The sequence below is a fragment of the Scardinius erythrophthalmus genome, assembly GCF_964197995.2.
Source record: "Scardinius erythrophthalmus genome assembly, chromosome: 23".
Classification (NCBI taxonomy): domain Eukaryota; kingdom Metazoa; phylum Chordata; class Actinopteri; order Cypriniformes; family Leuciscidae; genus Scardinius; species Scardinius erythrophthalmus.
The window spans coordinates 15,979,181-16,000,818 of NC_138243.1; the positions used below are offsets into that span (position 1 = coordinate 15,979,181).

At 43.1% G+C, this 21,638-nt stretch overlaps 1 protein-coding gene across 1 annotated transcript in view; it reads left to right on the forward strand.

Moving 5' to 3' along the window:
• The window catches only part of gbe1a (glucan (1,4-alpha-), branching enzyme 1a), a gene marked incomplete at both ends in the record, with an annotated part of 163,175 nt that overhangs the window by 116,127 nt on the left and 25,410 nt on the right, over nt 1–21,638 (forward strand). Inside the window, 3 exons of the mRNA XM_081353888.1 lie at nt 8,110–8,294; nt 8,881–9,011; nt 19,525–19,642. Coding sequence (XP_081210014.1) covers nt 8,110–8,294; nt 8,881–9,011; nt 19,525–19,642 — 434 coding nt within the window. The remainder of the gene's footprint in view (nt 1–8,109; nt 8,295–8,880; nt 9,012–19,524; nt 19,643–21,638) is intronic.

Below are 21,638 nucleotides of genomic sequence, written 5' to 3' on the forward strand. Positions count from 1 at the left end.
TATGTAACCGAGACGTTCCCTATCGTACGGTCACTACGACGTACGTCGTGGTGAACGACGAATAGGAATCCCTACCAAAGTGCCACAGCTGCTGCACCCCATCCAGCGCCCTGAGCAAGCCTCAACACCTTCTTGCCTGTAAGGACGATAGGAGAGGGCTTACACCAAGAGTATCCACACTGTTGTTCCGTGATAACCCATACAGTGAGATATTGGATAACACTGGGAAAGCGTGCCCGAACTGAGGGAGGGGAACTCTGCGGGAACCACATTCTTAAGAAGAGTTATGTGGGAAAAGACATATGGACTAACCCAAGGGTTGTACTGCATATGAATAATGGGTGACTTAGCCCAAGGGAAAGACACAGGCTTCCGTTTAGGAGCAGCCGTGGAAGATATACACATATGGGATCCCTGTAGGGTCACACATATGGGACCCAGCCTAGACCCGGTTCTCAAGGATTCAGCGGATAAAGGCCTGGCACCGGACGCTCCGCCACGTCCGGGCCGAGGGTGTTTGGAGGACTCGACAGGTTTTGACTCTGGAGCAATAAGGGTGCACAGTAGGGTGCAGCAAGCCGACAGAGCCGGTACTCACAGTGTTTCTACCCGTTTAGGGTGAAAACACGGGAGGACACGGGCTCTACACGTAGGCTATAGTATCTAGCGAACGTGTTAGGTGTCGCCCAGCCCGCAGCTCTACAGATATCTGTTAGCGAGGAGCCACGTGCCAGCGCCCAAGAGGATGCAACGCCTCTCGTGGAGTGTGCATGCAACCTGAGCGGGCAGGGCCCGCCTTGAGCTTCATAAGCCAAGGCGATGGCATCCACTATCCAGTGGGCCATCCCCTGCTTGGAGACAGCCTTTCCCTTCTGCTGGCCTCCATAACAGACAAAGAGCTGGTCTGAGGTCCTGACGCTTTGGGTTCTGTCCACGTACATACGCAGAGCGCGAACGGGACAGAGCAAAGCCAGGGCTGGGTCTGCCTCCTCCAGGGGCAGCGCTTGCAGGTTCACTACCTGATCTCTAAAGGGAGTGGTAGGAACCTTGGGCACATAGCCAGGCCGGGGTCTCAGTACAACATGGTTGTCACCCGGCCCGAACTCTAGGCACGATTCGTCGACCGAAAATGCTTGCAGGTCCCCTACCCTCTTGATCGAGGCCAGTGCAATCAGCAGCAAAGTCTTCAAGGAGAGAAGCTTTAAGTCTGCTGACTGCAAAGGTTCAAGGGGAGCATCCTGAAGTGCTCGGAGCACCAGGGAAAGGTCCCAAGAGGGTATGGAGGGGGGACGAGGAGGATTTAATCGTCTCGCCCCCCTAAGGAACCTGACGACCAGGTCGTGCTTCCCAACTGTTTTGCCATCTATGTGGTCATGATATGCTGAAATAGCAGCAGCATGTACTTTAAGGGTGGAGGGAGACAGCCTTCGCTCCAACCCTTGCCGTAAGAAGGAAAGCACTGACCCTATCGAACATCTTCGGGGGTCCTCTCTGCGGGAGGAACCCACTCGACGAACAGGTTCCACTTCAAGGCGTACGCACGTCTCGTAGACGGCGCTAGCGCAGAAGTGATGGTGTTAAGTACCTCTGGGGGTAAGTCACCTAGAACCTCCGCGTCCCATCCAGGGACCAGACATGGAGTTTCCAGAGGTCCGGACGCGGGTGCCAAAGGGTGCCCCGTCTCTGAGTCAGAAGATCCTTCCTCAGAGGAATGGGCCAGGGAGGGACTGTCACGAGGAGCATAAGTTCTGGGAACCAAGTCCGGGTGGGCCAATAGGGAGCCACCAGAAGGACCTGCTCCTCGTCCTCCCTGACTTTGCACAGGGTCTGTGCAAGTAGGCTCACTGGGGAAAACGCATATTTGCGGAGGCCCCGGGGCCAGCTGTGTGCCAGTGCATCCGTGCCGAGTGTTCTCTCGGTCAGGGAGTAAAACAACCGGCAGTGGGAGGTCTCTGAGGAGGCAAACAGGTCTACCTGAGCCTCTCCGAACTCTCTCCAGATCAGCTGAACCACCTGGGGGTGGAGTCGCCATTCTCCCGGGAGCACAGCTCGTGATAGCTCGTCGGCCACACGGTTGAGCACACCGGGGACATACATGGCTCGAAGCGACCTCAGATGCTTCTGACTCCAAAGGAGGAGATGGCGGGCGAGTTGCGACATGCGACGGGAGCGTAGACCACCTTGACGGTTGATGTACGCAACGGTCGCAGTGTTGTCCGTACGGACCAGCACGTCTCTGCCCTGTAGCGGCCTTTTCAGGCGGCTCAGAGCGAGACGTACTGCTAGCAACTCGAGGCAGTTGATGTGCCAATGCAGTTGGGGGCCCGTCCACACCCCTGACACTGCATGCCCGTTGTACGTGGCACCCCAGCCCGTGGCAGAGGCATCTGTGAAAACCACAGCATGCCTGGACACCTGTTCCAAGGGGACTCCTGCCCGAAGGAACGAGGGGTCTGACCACGGACTGAAGGTCTGGCGGCACTCCGGAGTGATTGCCACCCGGTGAGTGCCGTGATGCCACGCCCATCTCGGGACTCGGCCATGAAGCCAGTGCTGAAGCGGTCTCATATGGAGCAGGCCGAGCGGAGTTACCGCTGCTGCCGCTGCCATATGCCCCAGGAGCCTCTGAAAGAATTTCAGTGGGACCGCTGTCCTGCCTTAGAACGTGTTCAAGCAGTTCAACACCGACCGAGTGCGCTGCTCTGTGAGGCGCGCTGTCTGAACGACCGAATCCAACTCCATACCGAGAAAAGAGAACCTCTGCACGGGGGCGAGTTTGCTCTTTTCCCAGTCGACCTGAAGGCCCAGCTGGCTGAGGTGCCTGAGCACGAGGTCCCTGTGTTCGCATAACTGATCTCGAGAGTGTGCTAGTATGAGCCAGTCATCAAGATAGTTGAGGATGCGAACGCCCTGTTCTCTCATGGGAACAAGGGCCCCCTCCGTGACTTTCGTGAAGACACGGGGAGACAGGGCCAGCCCGAAGGGCAGGACCTTGTACTGATATGCTCGACCCTCGAACGCAAAGCGCAGAAACGGCCTGTGTCGAGGAAGAATCGAGACATGAAAGTACGTGTCCATCAGGTCGATCGCTGCAAACCAATCTCGGGGACGGATGCATTCGAAAATGCGTTTCTGCGTGAGCATTTTGAACGGTAGCTTGTGAAGGCTCCAATTCAAACTCACTGATCCAAGATCGGTCGTAACCCACCACCTATCTTGGGTACAATGAAGTAGGGACTGTAGTGCCCTGACCTCATATCGGCTGGAGGGACCGGCTCTATCGCGTCCTTCGCCAGTAGGACTGCGATCTCCACGCGCAAGACATGGGCATCGGCTGCTCTCACTGTAGTGGAGTGGATGGCCCGAAACTTGGGGGACGCCGGGCGAACTGAATCGCATAGCCGAGCCTGATGGTCCGAATAAGCCAGCAAGACGGACTGGGGAGCGCTAGCCAGGCTCGCAGAGACCGTACAAGCGGGACCAAAGGGACCGTAGGCTTACCCGGAGTGGGGCAGCGAGGTGGAAGACAGGGCTCAGCTCGGAAGGCTCTCTCTGGGAGGCGGCCCGTAGCGGAGTCTGAGTGTGCTGTGCAACACTTACCTGAATCCACGAGGCAGGAGGTGCAGGAGGCAGCTTGGTTGCATTCTCGAACCGCACACTGTTGCCTGCTGGCGATAGAAGAGGCGGATGAGAGTGGTGAGGATTCTGTCCTCCCACTGCTCTCCTGGCCCTCTTCAGACCCAGGGACAGAAGAACTGCTCTTTTTTTTTTTTTTTTTTTTTTTAGAATTTGGGTACCACTGTGACTCCAGTGGTGGAACACTCAAAAAATTCGTTCCCCGGCCCTCCACCAGAAAAGAGCAGCTCCATCCATCTCCGGGTCACCCATCTCAGGGGTGATTGTTTCACCGACCACTTAAACAGTGGCTGAGACGGGCGGTGTCATCCTCCTGCAGCGGACACAGTAGAGCAGGCTGTGTCGGAGTGTTTTTATTTTTATTTTTATTTATTTATTTTTTGCAGGGGATGACAACCTTGGCGACAAGTAGACTGAGGGGCAGCCCACGAGGCACTCTGGTGGTATGTCGGGGAAGCACTTCAGTCTGCTGCTGACTGCGGAGAACTGCTGGGCCAATTCTCAACAGTGTCGCCGAAAAGGCCACCTTGTGAGATGGGAGCATCGAGAAAGCGTACTTTGACGACGTCTCGCACCTCTGCAAGGACAGCCAGGGGCGCTTCTGGACCACCAAGGTGGACATCGTCTGGCCGAGGGCCTGCGCTGTGACTTGAACACGGTCAGTCGACAAGTGCAGCTCAACTCCGGCTCAGAACTACCCTCGTGCAATAAGAGTGCCTTGGCCTCGCATGCAGGGCAGAGGTGGCTCGCCAGAGGCACAGCCACCCCACCAACGAGGGTAGCGAGAGAGGTGAAAACTTAACAGAATTTGGCACTTTTGGCGTTCCATATTTTGGCACCAATATAGCTCCATACTCCTAAGTTTTCAATGCACATCCGAGAAAGACCCGGGAAAGCATGGCTGTCAGTTCTGAATCTGATTCAGCATAAGCACACACACTATTACAGTGGGAACTCAGCATACCCTCATTTCCAGAACAAACAGGCCCTCTCTCCGATGCAGCAATCGACATCTGCCCTCAGCTGGAGCCCTGAATGAAACGCTAGGTTCCTCCAATTTTGAAGGACCAGCAATCTCATCCATAAGCTGCACAGCTTGTGATGCGCTAGAGAGGGAGGGGCCCTAGGGGGTTGGTTCCCCGGAGGAGAAGCCCTCAGCTCTCAGATCACCCAAGCCATTTTACTGAAGTAGACCTCTCCTGGTGGCCACCAGGGAGGGCGCTACAACAGAGAATAGACAAGGAGACCGCGCACCTAGAGCGCCGAGCGAGCGCTGGGTTGCCGTGACAACCCGCGCTGCAGCCCGGCAGCTCGACGGCACACGACACGCTGAGGAGCGAGAGATCTGTCGGGTTTTCCCCGCGAACGCTCTCGCTCATGGTCCCCCAGAGTGTCGAGCAGACCTGCAGCTGTGCTTTTACACACAGCAGTGGCTGGCCAACAACAGAGGGGACTCAACTTTCCGGAGAAAGAAGAGTTGACCGGCGTGCCGACGTGGTCATGTTCCCGTGCGAGAACATGAACCACCCACGAACACAGTCTCACATGTTTCCCAGGCATGCGAGACAGTGATCGTGGCCGTCAGTGAGGACAGGAAACGACCGCAACCAGAAACACACGGGTGGAATGTCATCTTTAGAAAGACGCCACTCACACCCATGTAAGCTCTTTCAGGGAAATACTCTCCTAGGTACTGAAGCACGCAGGGGAACGGTCGCAGCGGACACAGACAGGAATATGCAACCTGACGTGCGCTGTCTCTCTTCACGGCGGTCTTACCAGCCATAAGAACGGCTATTCAGCGCTCTTGGCGCACCGTTACCAGCTGTGAAAACAGCTTTTTTGTTTTGCTCAGTCAGAAACACAAAAACAAAAAGAGAGAGAAAAAGAAAGTCGACCCCGCTGCTGCGCTGTATCGCCCGCACCAGACACGAGAGATCATCTTGAAGAGCTTGCTCGTTGTTTGATCACTCAGTAGATTAAACAGCATTGAAACGCTCGGCTCCGAAGCAAAAAGCTGAAGTGCAATCACACCAGCTGCTCGTTAAATACCCGCGCTGCGAGGCTGCACAGCTGATGCAAATGATTGCACGCCAATATGCATTGGCTCGTTTAGTTTCACTCGAAGTAGATTGGCCTCTCTAGCGAGATTCCTATTCGTCGTTCACCACGACGTACGTCGTAGTGACCGTACGATAGGGAACTGGGGGATAAAGTATTATTCTATAGTTAGTTTTGGATTAAAAATATACATATATTTATTTATTAAAATGTTTTATTCAAATTATAATTGTATGTATAATGTTGTTGTTATAATAATAATAATAATTATTATTATTATCTGTAGTAGCATAATTTAAATAATTTAAATAGTATTATAGTGTAGTATTATATAAATAGTTCTATATACTATAATTATTTATACTAATTGTACATATGTTATTGTTAGTAGTAGTACTATAAGTCGTTTATTTATTTATGTATCTATAATTGTATTATTGTTATTATTATTTTTATTATTATATTAGTTTTATTATTATTATATTAGTATTTATTTATAATTGTCAGGATTATGTTTTGTTTCATTGTGTTTGTTCCTATAATTCTAAGTTGACCTAGTTCCCAAGTATGTGTCAATCAATTAATTAGAATTAGATTAAATAAATGAATGAATTAGATTAAACCATTCTTTCAAATTCTAATAACCACAGAACCATTAATCTGTGTCCATGGAAACTAATGATTGATTGGAAACTAAGACAAAGGAGATCATGTGACTGAGAAAAAACAAACTAAAATCCATGAAAATGAAACTGACTGAATTTTTTTAGATTTTTTTCTTTTAGCTCTCCTCTTTCATAGACAGCTCTTTTCCTCTTGCTGTGTAAATTTGTTTGAATTCTTAAAGGAGTAGTTCACTTTTAAATGAAAATTCTGTCATCATATACTCACCCTCATGTTGTTTCAAACCTGTATGAATTTCTTTCTTCTGCTGAACAGAAAGGAAGATATTTAGAAGAATGTCAGTAACCAGACAGTTTCTGGGTCCCATTGACTTCCATAGTAGGAAAAAAATATACTATGGAGGTCAATGGGACCCAGAAACTGTCTGGTTACTGACATTCTTCTAAATATCTTCCTTTCTGTTCAGCAGAAGAAAGAAATTCATACAGGTTTGAAACAACATGAGGGTGATTATATGATGACAGAATTTTCATTTAAAAGTGAACTACTCCTTTAATATTTTTTAATCTCATAATTTTCTGCAGAAGAGAGAAGTGAATCACACTACTTCTCTCGCAAGGAGTGAATCAGTTTCACTGTTCCACAGCATGTGTTTGGCTGTTCACTACTAATGTCACACCTAAACTCCTAAACTCAGGATCAAAGCCTGAGTTGATAGAGAAAGTTGCTGATCAGCGTCATGGTACCAGCAAAGTCTGATTGGATTGGATTGGTTTGGTTTTGTCAACTCGAAACTAATCCTGTAACCCTGAGTTTGTTCAGCTACCATCATAGTACTGGCCCAAACAGAATCCTAATGCCTCGTTTCCACTGAGCGGTACAGTACAATACAGTTCAGTACGGTTCCGCAATTTTTGCAGTTTCCATTGCCGGAAGTTGTGAATGGTACCCTAATTCCGAACCGTACCGTACCACTTTTTTGGGACCCTTCCGTTGGGGTACCTAGCATAGTGCGGTACTAAAGGGTGGAGCTAGACTCACTGCAGAACGTTGATTGGTTGACAGAGAATCGTCACTTGCGCGTGCTACAACAAGAGGCAACATTTTTTAACACAGTTGAAACTCAATACCGTTTCTTCTTGTGACAAACAGCCACATGCCGAGAAGCAAGAACAAGATCTGCTGGATGTCCTCCATTGTTGTTTACCGTGAGGCTTTCTTCTTCTTCGCGCGAGCATTACATCTATCGCTACTTTCCAACATACACCAGTAAGGGTACTGTTGGCAGTGGAAACACAAGCCGGATCAGGGTTTACAGTCCCGAATCGTACTTAACTGTACCGTCCTGTAACACTCGGTGAAAACGAGACATATAAGGAACATAAATACGTCATGGTAATGAATTCAATAATGAACTGCCTGTGATATATGAATATCCATGGTATCTGATAAGTGGCTGGAAACTATGAAAAAGGTTTCCATATAAAAACTAAACAGAGAATAACTGTGACAGTTATTTGTTGTACCAAAAAAATAAATCAATCCTAGACAAAAAACAAGGTAAAAAATTACATTAGAATTTTCCTTGAAGATCTTCCAAAGGCTGAGTTAAAAACTGTGCAGTGTAAGAAAATCTCATGTGAAATGGGCCTGTAGAGGATGTAAGATCTAATATTTTTATAACACACTAAATTACCTTAAAATGCTCTGGGGCATGTGATAAAAAGTGCCGATAAAAGTTTTCACCAACTTTTACAATCTTCATTTTTCAAACTTTTCTTTCTCCAGGTAACGAGTTCGGCCATCCGGAATGGCTCGACTTTCCCAGGAAAGGAAACAACGAGAGCTACTATTATGCCCGTCGCCAGTTCAACCTTGTGGACATTGAGCATCTGCGATACCGACAACTGTACGCTTTCGACCGTGACATGAATCTTACAGAAGACAAATACGGCTGGCTGGCTGCCGGTCAGGTGAGATGCACATGCCTCACACTGGTTTTAACCTACAGAAGAAACAGAGTGTAAATCTCCTTGCTGGATCTGTCCTTGCCATCTGTTAATCTGTGGGGAGCTATTTATCTGCCATATTAAATGGGATATGAGATGCATGGCCCATATGATAATGAAATTGCATAATACAGCCAACCAGGCATGACTTTCAATAGCAGGTAGCCCATTTCACACACACACCTTGTACTGAAGACAGTAGAAATAAGATTTCCTCTGTATTAAACGATATAAAACCCTTTCCTACGCTGGGGTTCACAGTTAGTCAAATATATGTATCAATGCAATTAGAGACTCATATTGTCTTGATCATCAGAAAAGTGCTCCAATCCCTTGAAAACCGTCAAATCAGACCAGCTAAGAGCAGCAACCCAGGTTTCTGCAGGTTTAGGTAGTTTTTCAGCAGAGTACCTCTGTACTCAAATCAACAATTGACTCATTTGTTTAAATTATTTCTCCTAAGGAATTTTAGAAAGAAACATCTGAGTACTCATGATCTAGGACCAACATCTGAGCAATACAATCTTCTCCTTGTTTTTGCTTCTATCAGGCGGCAGTCACGACTTTGAATCAAGCTGATAAGGTGATCGTATTTGAACGCGCAAACCTGTTGTTTGTTTTCAACTTTCATCCCTGCAACAGCTACACTGACTACAGGGTGGCAGTGGAGCATGCTGGGAAGTATCCTTTCACCAGGGAGCCCCAGAAAACTAGCACATCTTAGTAATAGAGTGTGTTTATATGCGTGTGGGAGTGAGATTGTATATGTGTATATTGGTGTGCATATGAGTTGTGAAATATACATGAAGCATGTGGTAGAGAGGTTAGGTCACTTATTAGAAATGCATTAGCCACATATAGTATATGCATGATGAGACTCAGTGTGTATTTACAATGTCAGATCTGTGATCTGTGAGTGTGTCCTTCAACCCTTCATGGCTCTTTAGAGGCCTACCTGCCATTGGTTGTGACACATTCCCATTGATGTTTAAAGACGAGCTTGTACACTAGGGAGGAAGGGGGAGGGGGAAACAAAATGACAAGTCTCGAAAACACATTTAATTGGCTGTAGAGATGCTATAGGTGACTTTCATCACACAAAACGAGCTGTTCATGCCTTTGTGTGTGCGTGGGTGTGCATGTGATGCTGTGTAGGGGCATTCAAGTTGCACCAATGGGAGTTTGTGTTTGTAGGGAGACTCCAATTAGGATGAGAGAACGAGACACCCTATGACGAGAGAAACTACGGCTCATCAAACATCACCCACTCGTATATATTTGCTCACACAAATACCCTCACTCACCAACATGCACCGAAGAGAAGGTCTTAGCCTGATTAAAATCCACAAAGATGAAACCAATATTGTTGTTGTTTTTGCTAGAAAGGGCTTTTAGCATGTAGCGGATAACAAAATTACCTTAAGCCAGGAATCGGCTAAATTAAAGGCACAATGTTTGTTGAAACTTGATAAGAGTCCTGCCTTGAACACATCTAAATGCAAATATTTAATTATAGTAATAGCGCCACCTACTGGCAACAGGAAGTGACGTGTTTAACACTGTGATGCACTACTAGCAACATAATAAATATGCCATTGAGTGCTAAACATGCAAGAAATATGCTAAAACATGTTAGCAACAGGAAGTTGTTGTAACTCAAGCATACAATGTCCAATCTGCCCCACACGTTACATGTTGGCCTGGCCTGAAGACATCTACATGACATGTACATGCCAAATACTATGTAAAATACAAAACTGTTTCTATTATTATTATTAATAATTTACAATATATTGTTTTACATTTTTAAATAGTATTTGGCTTAGTATTTGTTTGTTTTTTTGCTTTAATTATTATATTATTATTAAAACAACAGGTTTTCACTCAAATTGTTATGCTGACAATATAAAATATAATGAAAATGCAAAATAAACACATTTTTACTTGTCCTCGGTCTTTTGGGCCCCAATTTGCTATATAAATCTGTCGTAACTGTCGTAATTCTAGTCTTCATTTATTTTCAAGGCTCTTTTTTCTTCTTGTCATGAGTCTGTGCTTGTGCGTGATTTGCTGGAAACATCAGAGTCTTGTTTGTGAGCCCATCGGAATGGTTGCACCTATACATCAGACCAGTAAAACAGCAAATTGTGCTGGCAAACAGACCACGTATCTGTTTATTTTGCCCCCAAGAACAGAGCTCTATGTTAGGGGAGGCTTGAGTTTCTGCAAGGGGTTTTCTGCCGATGCTTCAGGGAAAGAGAATGTGATCGATAATGCGCTTTAGGGGTATATCTCCTTTCCCTGCACCTCTTTCCACTTTTATGTTTCATTCATGTCTTTGCTCATAGTTTGAATCTTTTCACAGTCAAGGGACACGGACAGGGATCCTACTCGTCTGTGATAGTCAACAATTGCTTAGGAGGCACACTTTTCCAGGAAACGTTTTGATAAATAAGTAAAAAGACAAACATTACGTGTGCATTTCAAGTTTGTAGCTGATACGAAGAGAATATTGTTGCTTGTTGCCAAGTTAGATTGTTTGAAAATGGCAATACCCTTTTGCAGTTTTATTCATGATGAAATACTAGACTTTTTCTTACACAATGGAAAAGTTTGGAATTGTATCAGTTTAACAAGTTGTTTCTCAGGTTCACTGTACGTGTTGTGTTTTTTTATATTTTGACAAATATTTTTTTGCATTGTGAAAACATGGTCAGTATTTTTGTCTGTTGTCTGTATACACACACACACACACACACACACACACACACACACACACACACACACACACACACACACACACACACAACCATTCAAAAACCATTAAACAGTTTTTAACAATGGTAATGCCTAGTAGCCAAGCATATTATAATGATTTCTGAAGGATCATATGACACTATTATAACAATATTAGCTCAAAGGGGAAATCTTAATAATAATCCATAATTACCAATTATGATTAATTATTAATATTTGGGTCAGTTAATTAGATTAACTTTGAGGTAAGCCAAATTAATATTACAATCAATTAATCAGTTCCAACGAACTCTTTGATTATTCATTTATTCTAAGAAAAGTGTATCTTTCATGGTCACTGAAAAATAATTATTTCTTAGTATGTACAGCACTTAGAGCATGTAACAAGATCAAGATCGTAAAAGGGACTTTGTATGCAAGCAGAGAATCAGAAACCAAATCCATAATTATGCACAAGTTTTAATTAACTAACTCACAAACATAACTAAACTAAAAAAAAAAAAAAAAAACATACGTACATTCATCCATACATACATGCAAAGGTAAAGTGGTGAGTGTTATGGAACCGGAAGCAGATAATAGAACTATTGAAAAGATCTATTTAAGTATGAAAAGAACCATCAGCTGATCATTTTCAGAGCACCTCATTAAATTGATACTTGCATGGATACAATTCTTGAAGTGGTTGAAAATTGAGTTTGTTGGTGGGTCCGTGAGTGTCAAAAGTCATGGTGCAAGTTGCCATCGTTTTCTTCTGTGCTTGATGGAGAGGAGGATGATGAGCTTGCATGGTTTCGACGAGCACATGGCTGTTGTGAGTCGAAGCCTGCGGCCCTGGCCTACTGAGGGCACGCTGGACGGCACGGAATCCTGAAGTTCCAAAAAGGCCAGGAGTTGATCGTTGCCCTTCAGTAATGGTGAGGTTGCAGTTTTCTGGATCGAAGAAGAGGCTGTCTGAAGGCATGAAGCCCCCCCCCCCCCCATCCCACCCCCCGCCACTCCGCCCACTCCCCACTCCACACTATCAACGTGAAGGACAGTTGAGGCCAGCAGCTAAGAAGCTAAGAGGGAGGCAGGGCTAACGGAATGGCCTTTTAAAGCTTGACAAAAGACACACCTTGCAGGCCGGCACACCCAATGAGAAAGGTGGAATTTCTGGCGGGAGTTTCCTCTGTGACGAAAGATTTATGAGCCTTTGTCTTAAATCTGCCCTACTTCTTTTCTGTGCATTAATACTCAGATAGATATAACAAATCCACACTGCATTCTAAGAGAAGGTGATGTACATCAAAGTGTGAGTCATTAAATGAGGATTAATTAGATAGGAGACATGATACAGGTGACCGTTACATTGACCGTTGGTGGGATAATAAAATACATACCATAGTATATACATAATAGTACTCAGGACCGTCAATCATTCACACAGTTTCTGGGATGCATGTTCTTTTCTAGATCATTTTGTCTCTGATTAATGCAGCAAAGCCTGTATTACAGATTGTTTCTGTCTTCCCATTGTCTTTCTCTCTTTCGAGCACGTGGTCACATTCCTTTACACCCATAAAACCAACTTATCTGATCGTGGCCATGGTAACAAAAATACCTTCTTGCCCTTTTTGGGGGAAGATGGGACCAAATAATTGTATCTGATTCGGTCTCAGTCGTTACACTATAGACTGTGGTGACTGCGGTTTTGCCATCACAGGAATAAATTACATTTTAAAATATATTAAAATAGAAAACCGTTATTTTAAATTGTGATAATGTTTAACAGTTTTACTGTTTTTACTGTTTTTTTTTTTATCAATTAAATGCAGCCTTGGTGAGTATGAGAATTCTTTAAAAAACATTAGAAACATATAGAGATAATATATATCTGAAGACAAAAGTACGGGTTAAGATACTGACAAAAATACTGAATAAGAAAAGTTTTATTTTTATTTTTTGCTGTACAGGGGCTTTGTCATCTCTGCAAACTCAACCTCAACCAATAAACACCTCTGCAAGGCACAGAGCAACACGTGCTGAATGGCTAGTTTGAACCGTTTCACTAATGCACTCTCCAGCAGTTCCAGACTCGAGCGAGCAGCCCTTCATTACAGCAAACCCAGAGCAGAGGCCCTCACCCACCCAACAGCTCCGCTCATACCCCCTGGTCTCCTCTTCAGAGGACAAGGGCTGCGGGGAGCAGCCGGAGATGAGCTCCACCAGCTGAAGGCCTCCCACCAGGGCCTCTATTTAATCATGGCCCAGGCAGCGAGCCCGCTTGGCGGGGAATAAAGACACCCTTTAGCCAGGGCCACTTAGGCTTCCTCCAGCCCCTGCCGCTGCCCTTTCTGTGTCTTGCACATGAGGGGGAAGCCCTCTTTCCATGCCACCAGCCGTCGGGCTTTGAAGATGAGAGACGAGGATGTTAGAAGTGCACGACCGGCGGAAAGAACGGTAAATATGGCCCATGAGCGCCTCCCCGAACACCTAATCGTTTTGTGTTTGCTCGTGTATTCTTCTCATTAAAACATCGCCTTTAACCAGAGTCCATGTGGGCTTTGTGAGAAAAAATCATTTCATCCGTTCCAACCCTGAAGCCATAAGCCTAAATGTAGAGTTTAAAATGGCATTGATATTCAAGTGGTGTTGTGCTTTTTTGACCTGCCTGTAGATTTTTACCATTCTCTTTCTCTCGACGGCCTGTCCTGTGCATATGACTCTCAGCGCTGATTCTGTAGATGTTGAAGTGTGAATCCCACCAGGACAGCAGCTTGATCTGTCTTTAATATGCTGTGAGTCACATCCCCATTATATCTCATGCGTAATACACACACACCTGATATGGAGGTCTAGTATTGCTTTATATTTGCCGTCCCTTGTTCCCATAGCTGTGCTGCTGATCGCTACTGTGTTACTAATCGCTTAAACCTGATCATTATGCCAGATTTTTTCTCTGCTGGAGTGTTTTGGGGAAGGCAGGGACGAGGTCTTGGAGGACGATCAATCATTTTTCCTCGAGGGAGAATATCGATCCTTCCGGTCTCCAGGGCCATGAAGTGCAGAGGGGACATTCAGCCAATCGAACAGGTCAATAAGAACGTGGCTGGCTCAAGCCAGCTTCTGATAGGTGATCACAGCTACGCTTTCTTCTGGACTGGTAGGGACAGTCACAAAACAGGGTTTATACGGATGGTGATTTTCCCGTAGGACAGACTGAATGAAGATAGTTCTTATTTAAATGTGACCCATGCTGACAAAATGAGTCGCAATGAGTACATTTTCATAAATGATTTATTGGTATTTTCACATTCTCTATTAAAAATCTTCAAAATGATGTATGAATTGTTGGAATCAGACAAAAAATAAATGAGCTACACCTGTTTGAAATGTATAGAGCTAGCAAAGTCAATTTTGAGAAAAATTGAGTTAAAGTTTTCTAAATGTTCCAAAACAAAATCACCTAGCAACCATACCTTAAAATCCCTGGTAATAACACCAAATTTGGCACACACCAATTCAAACCCAAATATTTATAGGAAAAATATTTATTCTACTTTTCCCCCCGATGATACCACAGTTGTTGTATTAACATTAATGAGACTGTAGACTACTGTACCGCACGGATCTAATATAATGTTACACATCAAATGTTTTTTTCAAAGGTTAACCAAATATTAATTTAAGACATAACAGATCATGTTTGCGTGAATACTTACCAAGACAGATATTTTGAAATACTGTAATTCTGTGTATATGTGTATATTGGGATCGCGCGCTGTCTTTGTGCACACGCATCGGATATGGCAGTCAGCGCGAGTAAGACACATTTCATTGGTCCAGACTTCAAGAATTCGCTATGAATATTCACAAAGTTGGAATGCTGCAAACTGCCTGTAGCTCATAACTGGTTTGTGCGCATTCCGACGCATTTTGATTGCACAGGTCACATACGTATTTTTTATTTCTAATTATTTTATTTTAATATTATGGATAATAACTTTTTGCAGTTTTTCTTCTATTGGGTTTAAATGCACAGTAAGTCGCATTTACAAAGTCCAACCACACTCAGAGACGCATAAAAGGAAATAAGTTATCCAGACTCCATCCCTACAGAGACTGCAGAGAGTGCAGTCAGGTCTACAGCAGACTTAAGGGTTCCCCAGTTAAAACGTGTCCGGGGGCAAGTTATCTTTAGATCAATTGGGGTGCTGAGAGAAAGGACCATCTTCAACTCAGAGAGATGTATATCCAGGACGGCAGGACTTAGTGCACACTTAGGAAACTTTTCTCTGCATTATTCATGAAGACTAAAGCACAAGGTTGAGGTAAAAGGCTACAGATGCAATGCTACATATTCGTAGGGCACGTATGACCACTGCATTGACCGAAACAAAAGCATTAATTACTTTGACAAATACATGCTGTAATCTCTGATTTTTAGTGCCTTGGGCTCAATCTTATTCTCTGGCTGTGTTTGAAATCACACACCACCACAGGACGCTACTCTTATTACATCTCATTTTTGACTCATTATTGTAAAGTTAAGATATATTTACACAAAATTGAACCCTGGCTGTAAGACCCAAGCATTGGCATTGTCTTGATTCAAATACATATATGAATATAAATATATATATGCAGTATATGTAAATATTTTCCTGGCAAACGTGTTGCTGTGATACATTTTAGAGTGTGTACTGTTGGTATATGCTTTTTGGCCATATTTGGTGAAAAATTGCTTAAAAGTTGCAATTTTGCAATTGTGGGTCAATGAGTTAAACATAAAGGTAACCATTTATTTATTTTTATTATTTAAAAAGAATATTTAAATGGTCATGTGACAGCAATGTAATACTAAATGGAAATTATGGTAAAAAAAAAAAAAAAAAAAAAAGCATTCATCTCAATGCTCAATGCAAAACTTTTACTAGAGAACGCAAATGTTTTCCAAGCAAATGAGTTTGTGAGTGAATGCAAAAGCATTGAAATATAATTGTTCCTCCCATTTAATTTTTTTTCTATCACCATGCCCCCTTAGGGGCTCTGTAATATACAGTAGTTTGAAATGTACACAGTGGAGCAAAAACGGGGTATGCAGTGCATAGGGGCACTGGACGGAAGGGGGCGCCATCGTGGCAAAATAATTCTTTGAAAATCTCCTTTAAAGGTGAACTAAGTAACTTTTTTTACCTTAACTGAACAGCTTCGGAGTCATTGGAATGGTTATATTACTTATTTCGGGTTGAATGGTGGTCGTTTCGCACCCCCCTGGTGCCCGTGAGCAGAAAATACGCACTTGCAACTTTGAGCCGGCGGGACTTTTTAATGGTGATTGATTAAAGCTGTAGAAGCTATCATAAGATTCAAACATTAGCCTAATCTTATTCACACAGTGAACTCAGCCCAGGGTTGGTACAGAGACAATTTGAATAGTCATAGAATGAAAGTAACTAAATAGTTTATCTACACTGAGATGAAAGCAAACATGAATCTTATGAAACAAGAGCTTCCAGGGCTGTTAAAGCGGTGTGTTATAGTCTGGACAGTGATTTTAGGGCAGAATTAAAGTATAGGAAAAAATGCATTTAGAAGCTTTAAAAAAGGTGAATTGGCTAGAGAGAGAAATGATAAGCTGTGTTTGAAATGAGAGAGTCGGTCGAGGTGGAGAAAACTTTCAAACAGATAAAGAGAGAGTGAGAGAAAGGTCATGTGGGTATAGATTTTAGATTTAGGATATTAGATTTTCTACAGTTCAAGGAGTTTAGGTGAATGGCCCACGGCTGTGTTGATTCCCAGAGTGCTTCCTGTGGTGTGGAGCTCCGATTTCTTCCCCAAGAGTCGCTCAATCCTTCCATAGACAGTGGAGGAGTCTGGTGGAAACTATCGTCCGCTGTTCGGAGCTTGTGGGGTGTAGCTCAAAGAGAAATTAGCCCCTTTCCAAACAACCGAAGGGAAAGCAGGAAAGAGGAAAAGCAGATCGAGTAGGAGAGGCTTTGGAAATACATGACAGCATGCAGGAAAAAAGACTGAAATCAAAACAGCAAAGAGATTGCTTTCCCTCCAACCTCCCTAAAGATGCAGAAATGATCTGAACATCAAGCAGCAGGGTTGCTTGGGAGAGTGAGCTTCTGCTCGTGCACACGGCATTGTGGTCTGTTTACTAGATTCAACCACAATCCCTCTCAAATCCCCAATTTTACACAGAGCCGTAGCGTTTTTATTGCCGATTTTAAAAGTATCACGGCAAGTCGGCGGATATAATCTCTCCCCAAAATGATGTGCTTTGCCAATTCCTGAACCTGATGCTTTTTTTCCACCCTCCTCCGTGAGGTTTTTGTTTGTGTGTTTGTTGAAGGAGTGGAATTAACCTCTTGGGAGTGAGAAAGTCGGCTCTGGATCAGATCCATAATTTTTGGAAGTAGAGATTGCCTGGTTTAATTAGAATAAGTTTGCCACCTGCCCTTCTTATCCAGCCCACAATTAAAAAACGTGTTTGACTTCCTCTAATCTCTACAGCAGCTGGCAGCTTTTACGAGCGTCGCCATTAAACTCGCCAGTCAAGAACCGCAGATTTAAAAGCGGTTAATGTAGTGTAAGTCTGTGAAGGCACATATATTAATTTAGTCCTCGTAAAATGTTCTTTGTTGCATAACGGGAGTTATTACAATAACAGTTTTCCATTGTAGATGTTTCAACACTTCAGCAGCGGTCAAATGTCAGAAATAATTTTTCAGTAGTAAATGACTCAGAATTCTGATTCAGAATCATTTATTCACGCTAATTGTTATACAGTTAGGATCTGCCAATTTTATTTTTATTATATATATTTTCTTTGTTTATTTACTTATTTTGTCCCTGACCTTCAGGTCTTCTTGTGACTAAAAGAAAATAAATTGACACAGTATGCCAATACTGTAATAAATGTGCTGTAAAAAATGTGTTTTTATGAGTTGCCCTTCCAGGCATTTAAAATATATGCAGGAATTATGCAAAAAAAATAAATATTTTCTGTTTTGTTATAATGTTAGACCCCGCATAAAATATCTAACATTAATGTAAGAAACGGCATTTCATTATTTCCATTTTGCCCTTCAGGACTTTTCTGTTCAGATCCATGCATTCATTTTCAGCACGCATGTTTAGCTGAAATTTGTTCACTCCATAAAAGTTCACAGTTCGCTCTTATCAAGCTGAAGTGTTAATTTATTTGCACGATGCTGTATCTTAACTGCACTTTATGTGATTTACATTTGGGACGTTTGATAATAAGAATGCACTAACCTGTAGTATTTTAATTAGATTTTCTCTTCCCATAATGCAATAGAGTGAGTGGTGTCCCTGGCTTCTCTCTTCACCATGTGGAGCCTGTTCACTGGTCTGACTGTGAACACACACATACACACTAACACGGCTCCAGTAGGGGGTAAATTATGTTGTAGCTAATGATTGCGTTAGCTATTGGGGGGGCGTAGAGGATTGCCTGAGGTTCTCCACGGGAAGAGAAGGGTGAGATATGTTCCTTAGACACAAACTAAAGACTCAGATGGATTAGCCATTATAATTATAAATGTCCTTGTGACACATAACGTATACTTACTGACAATCATCGCTTCAACTGTCCCTGCCAATCCCCTCTGACATGCATCAGTATGTGGTATACATGAATTCAGGCACTAGCAGGGTCCTTGATCCACTAAACATTGGGACACTGACGATTCAATTACATGTAACAGGATTACAAGGTCACAAATAAAAACCTAGCTGGTATTTATCATCAAAATTGCTGCATAACACTTCCAATATAATTCCTGTATCATTTGTGTAGCATTGTCATAAATGTAACAAATATGCAAAGTAAGTTGCTTTTTTTTTAAATACACGCATATATGGCAGATTGTTTTATCTTATGATTGATATAAAAAATACTGTAAAAAGTAATATTGTGAAATACTATACAGTTTAAAATTGCTGTTTTCTATTTGAATATATTTTAAAATGTAATTTACTCGTTTGATGGCTGAATTTTCAGCAGCCATTACTTCAGTCTTCAGTGTCACATGATCCTTCAGAAATCATTCTAGTAAGCTGGTTTTCTATTTTTATTATAATTGTACAATTATATATTATGCAGTATATTTTTTCTGTTTTCTCAATGCATTGTCTCATTGATTAGAGGTCTCTCACGACAGCAAATGTGTATGTGTCTCACCTCAGAGATGTAGATAGAGATCCATGACTTGTGTGTCATTTGTCTGGTGGCTTCCCTCTCTTCTTGAGCTGTTACTCAACAGAACAGTCATCCATCACATCTCATGCGTTTATCATTATCCGACCAACCATCTGTCCCTGAGCTACTCTTCACGAGAGAGAGGGAAAGAATAAGAGAGAGATAAATGTCGCAAGACCAAAGAGCGTCTCCTTACAGTTCCTTGATCATGTTTCGTATCAGATATAAGATAAAATTGAACTCGGACGAGCTGCAATATGGGGGTCACGGGAGGCTTGTGCAGGACACGGAGTTCTTCACAGAGCCCATGCCATTCAATGGCAGAGCCCAATCATTTCTGGTGAGTTTCATCTCAACTACACCTTTCAACTCTTAAACCTTTAATAAAATATTGTGTTATGTAGTGAGTAACAATCTGGGCAGGTCCATGATTTTGCCTTCTAAAGTTTCCATTTTATCTCCTCCTCATGTGCTGGAGTGAGCAATGAGCCATAAAAGTCTTGTTTTTTATATACTTGCCTTTTAAAAATGGATCCTTGTTGTCTCTTGTGTACATAGCTCTGAATTGAAGCACACTAGATGTTTGGTAAACAGCCTTGGTTCAGACCCTAGAGAAATGCTACAGTTACCTGTATAAAAATACTTAACCTGAACTGCTCAAAACAGCAGTGCTTCTAAAGAGGTGAGCACACTAGTATTTCATTATGCAATGGTAATCTTCAGAGAGTATGGCATTTATTGAAAAATACAGCTTTAAGGTAAGAGCAAGATATTGAATAAATCATGATCTCATTTCGGCCTCATTACAGCTAGTTGAATTTTATGACAATCCACTTTATATAGTCTGAACTCTGAAGGTGAGCACTGCTGCCCTTCCCATAAATCAGCTGAAGATTTTTTGCAGAGCGGCCCAAACGGATTCTGATTTGAGGTATATAGGCTCTGCATGGAGTGTGAAGGTTCTTCATGTTATGCAAATGTAATTATTGCTTTGTTAAGGTTGTTTTGGAGAGTTTGAGATCTTTGTGCAGAGTAACTGAATGTCATGCTATGTAATATTTTGTAATATTTCTATGTTAACTTCCTTTATGCAGTGTAAAGGTTCTGCATCCAGTGTATAGTGTCTTTATGCAGTGTGAAGGTTCTTTGTGTTACACAAAGGTTCTTCCTGTGTAGTTTTTTTTAGTACTTCATGCAGTGTAAAGTTTATTTGCAGAGCTCTAAAAGTTTATTGTGCAGTGTAACACCGTTACTATACCAGACGCGAGCGATGCAATGCAACTCAAAATACAACCCATTTATAATTAGTGATTCGGTCTACATTGGATGCAGCACAAGGAGACACAACAAATTCCCTATTGTAAACTGATGCCCTGTTCTATTTCTAATGTTCTGCAAGCGCCCGCACTAATTTTGACGCGAAAAACAAATGGATTTGCAATGGTCGCTTTGTCACGTTCAGACAAAGAATGAATCTGGTTTATCCTTTCCAAACTTTACTCAGGAAGCACTGTAAAACTGCAAAGAACAATACATTTCAGTATTTCATTCAAATACAGACGTTGTTCAAGAACAATATTGAAATTTAGTCTGTTAAAACGTATAAAAACAAATGCGCTAGCTCAATGTTGACTTCTATGGGAAATTACATTACGAAGCTAACGTTTAGCATATGCGATCAAAATACACATTTAGAACGAACTCAACTTCATTAACAGAGGATTTCATTACTAGTATTCTTAGTGCTAGATGTTGAGATAACTGTATGACTTCGTACTTACAGGCAAATGTTTTTTCTGGCCAAATTAAATCCAGAGAGAAAAATATGTGACCGCTTACTTCACCGAGAGCCATTGAACTGAAGCAAGACTACTAGTAAAAAGTAAACATTACATTACGTTAGGAGTCACCACAAGAGGTCTCTCTTTCCCCAGATAAACAACAGAACTTAACACTCCCCGCTTGTTATAATGCATTATAACACTATTCCCTTTTTACAAGTAGAACAACTTCTGAGACTGGTCTAGAATACATCCGCTGAGTACCCTGTCTGCCCACCCTCACGTCCACTTTGCGAACTTTAGAGTCTTTGCTGGGAATGGCATTCACCACCACTCCGACAGGCCATTCATTCCGGTTGACCTGAACATCCTTGAGCAGCACAACATCTCCTTTGCTCAGGTTTGGCTTGTCCACGTGCCACTTACTCCTTGGTTGGAGTAACACCAGGTATTCTTGACACCAGCGTTTCCAGAATGAGTCAGCCAATGCCTGTACTTGCTTCCACTGCTTGCTATATAGGTCTTTAAGGTCATACTCTCCTGCTGGTGGCAGCA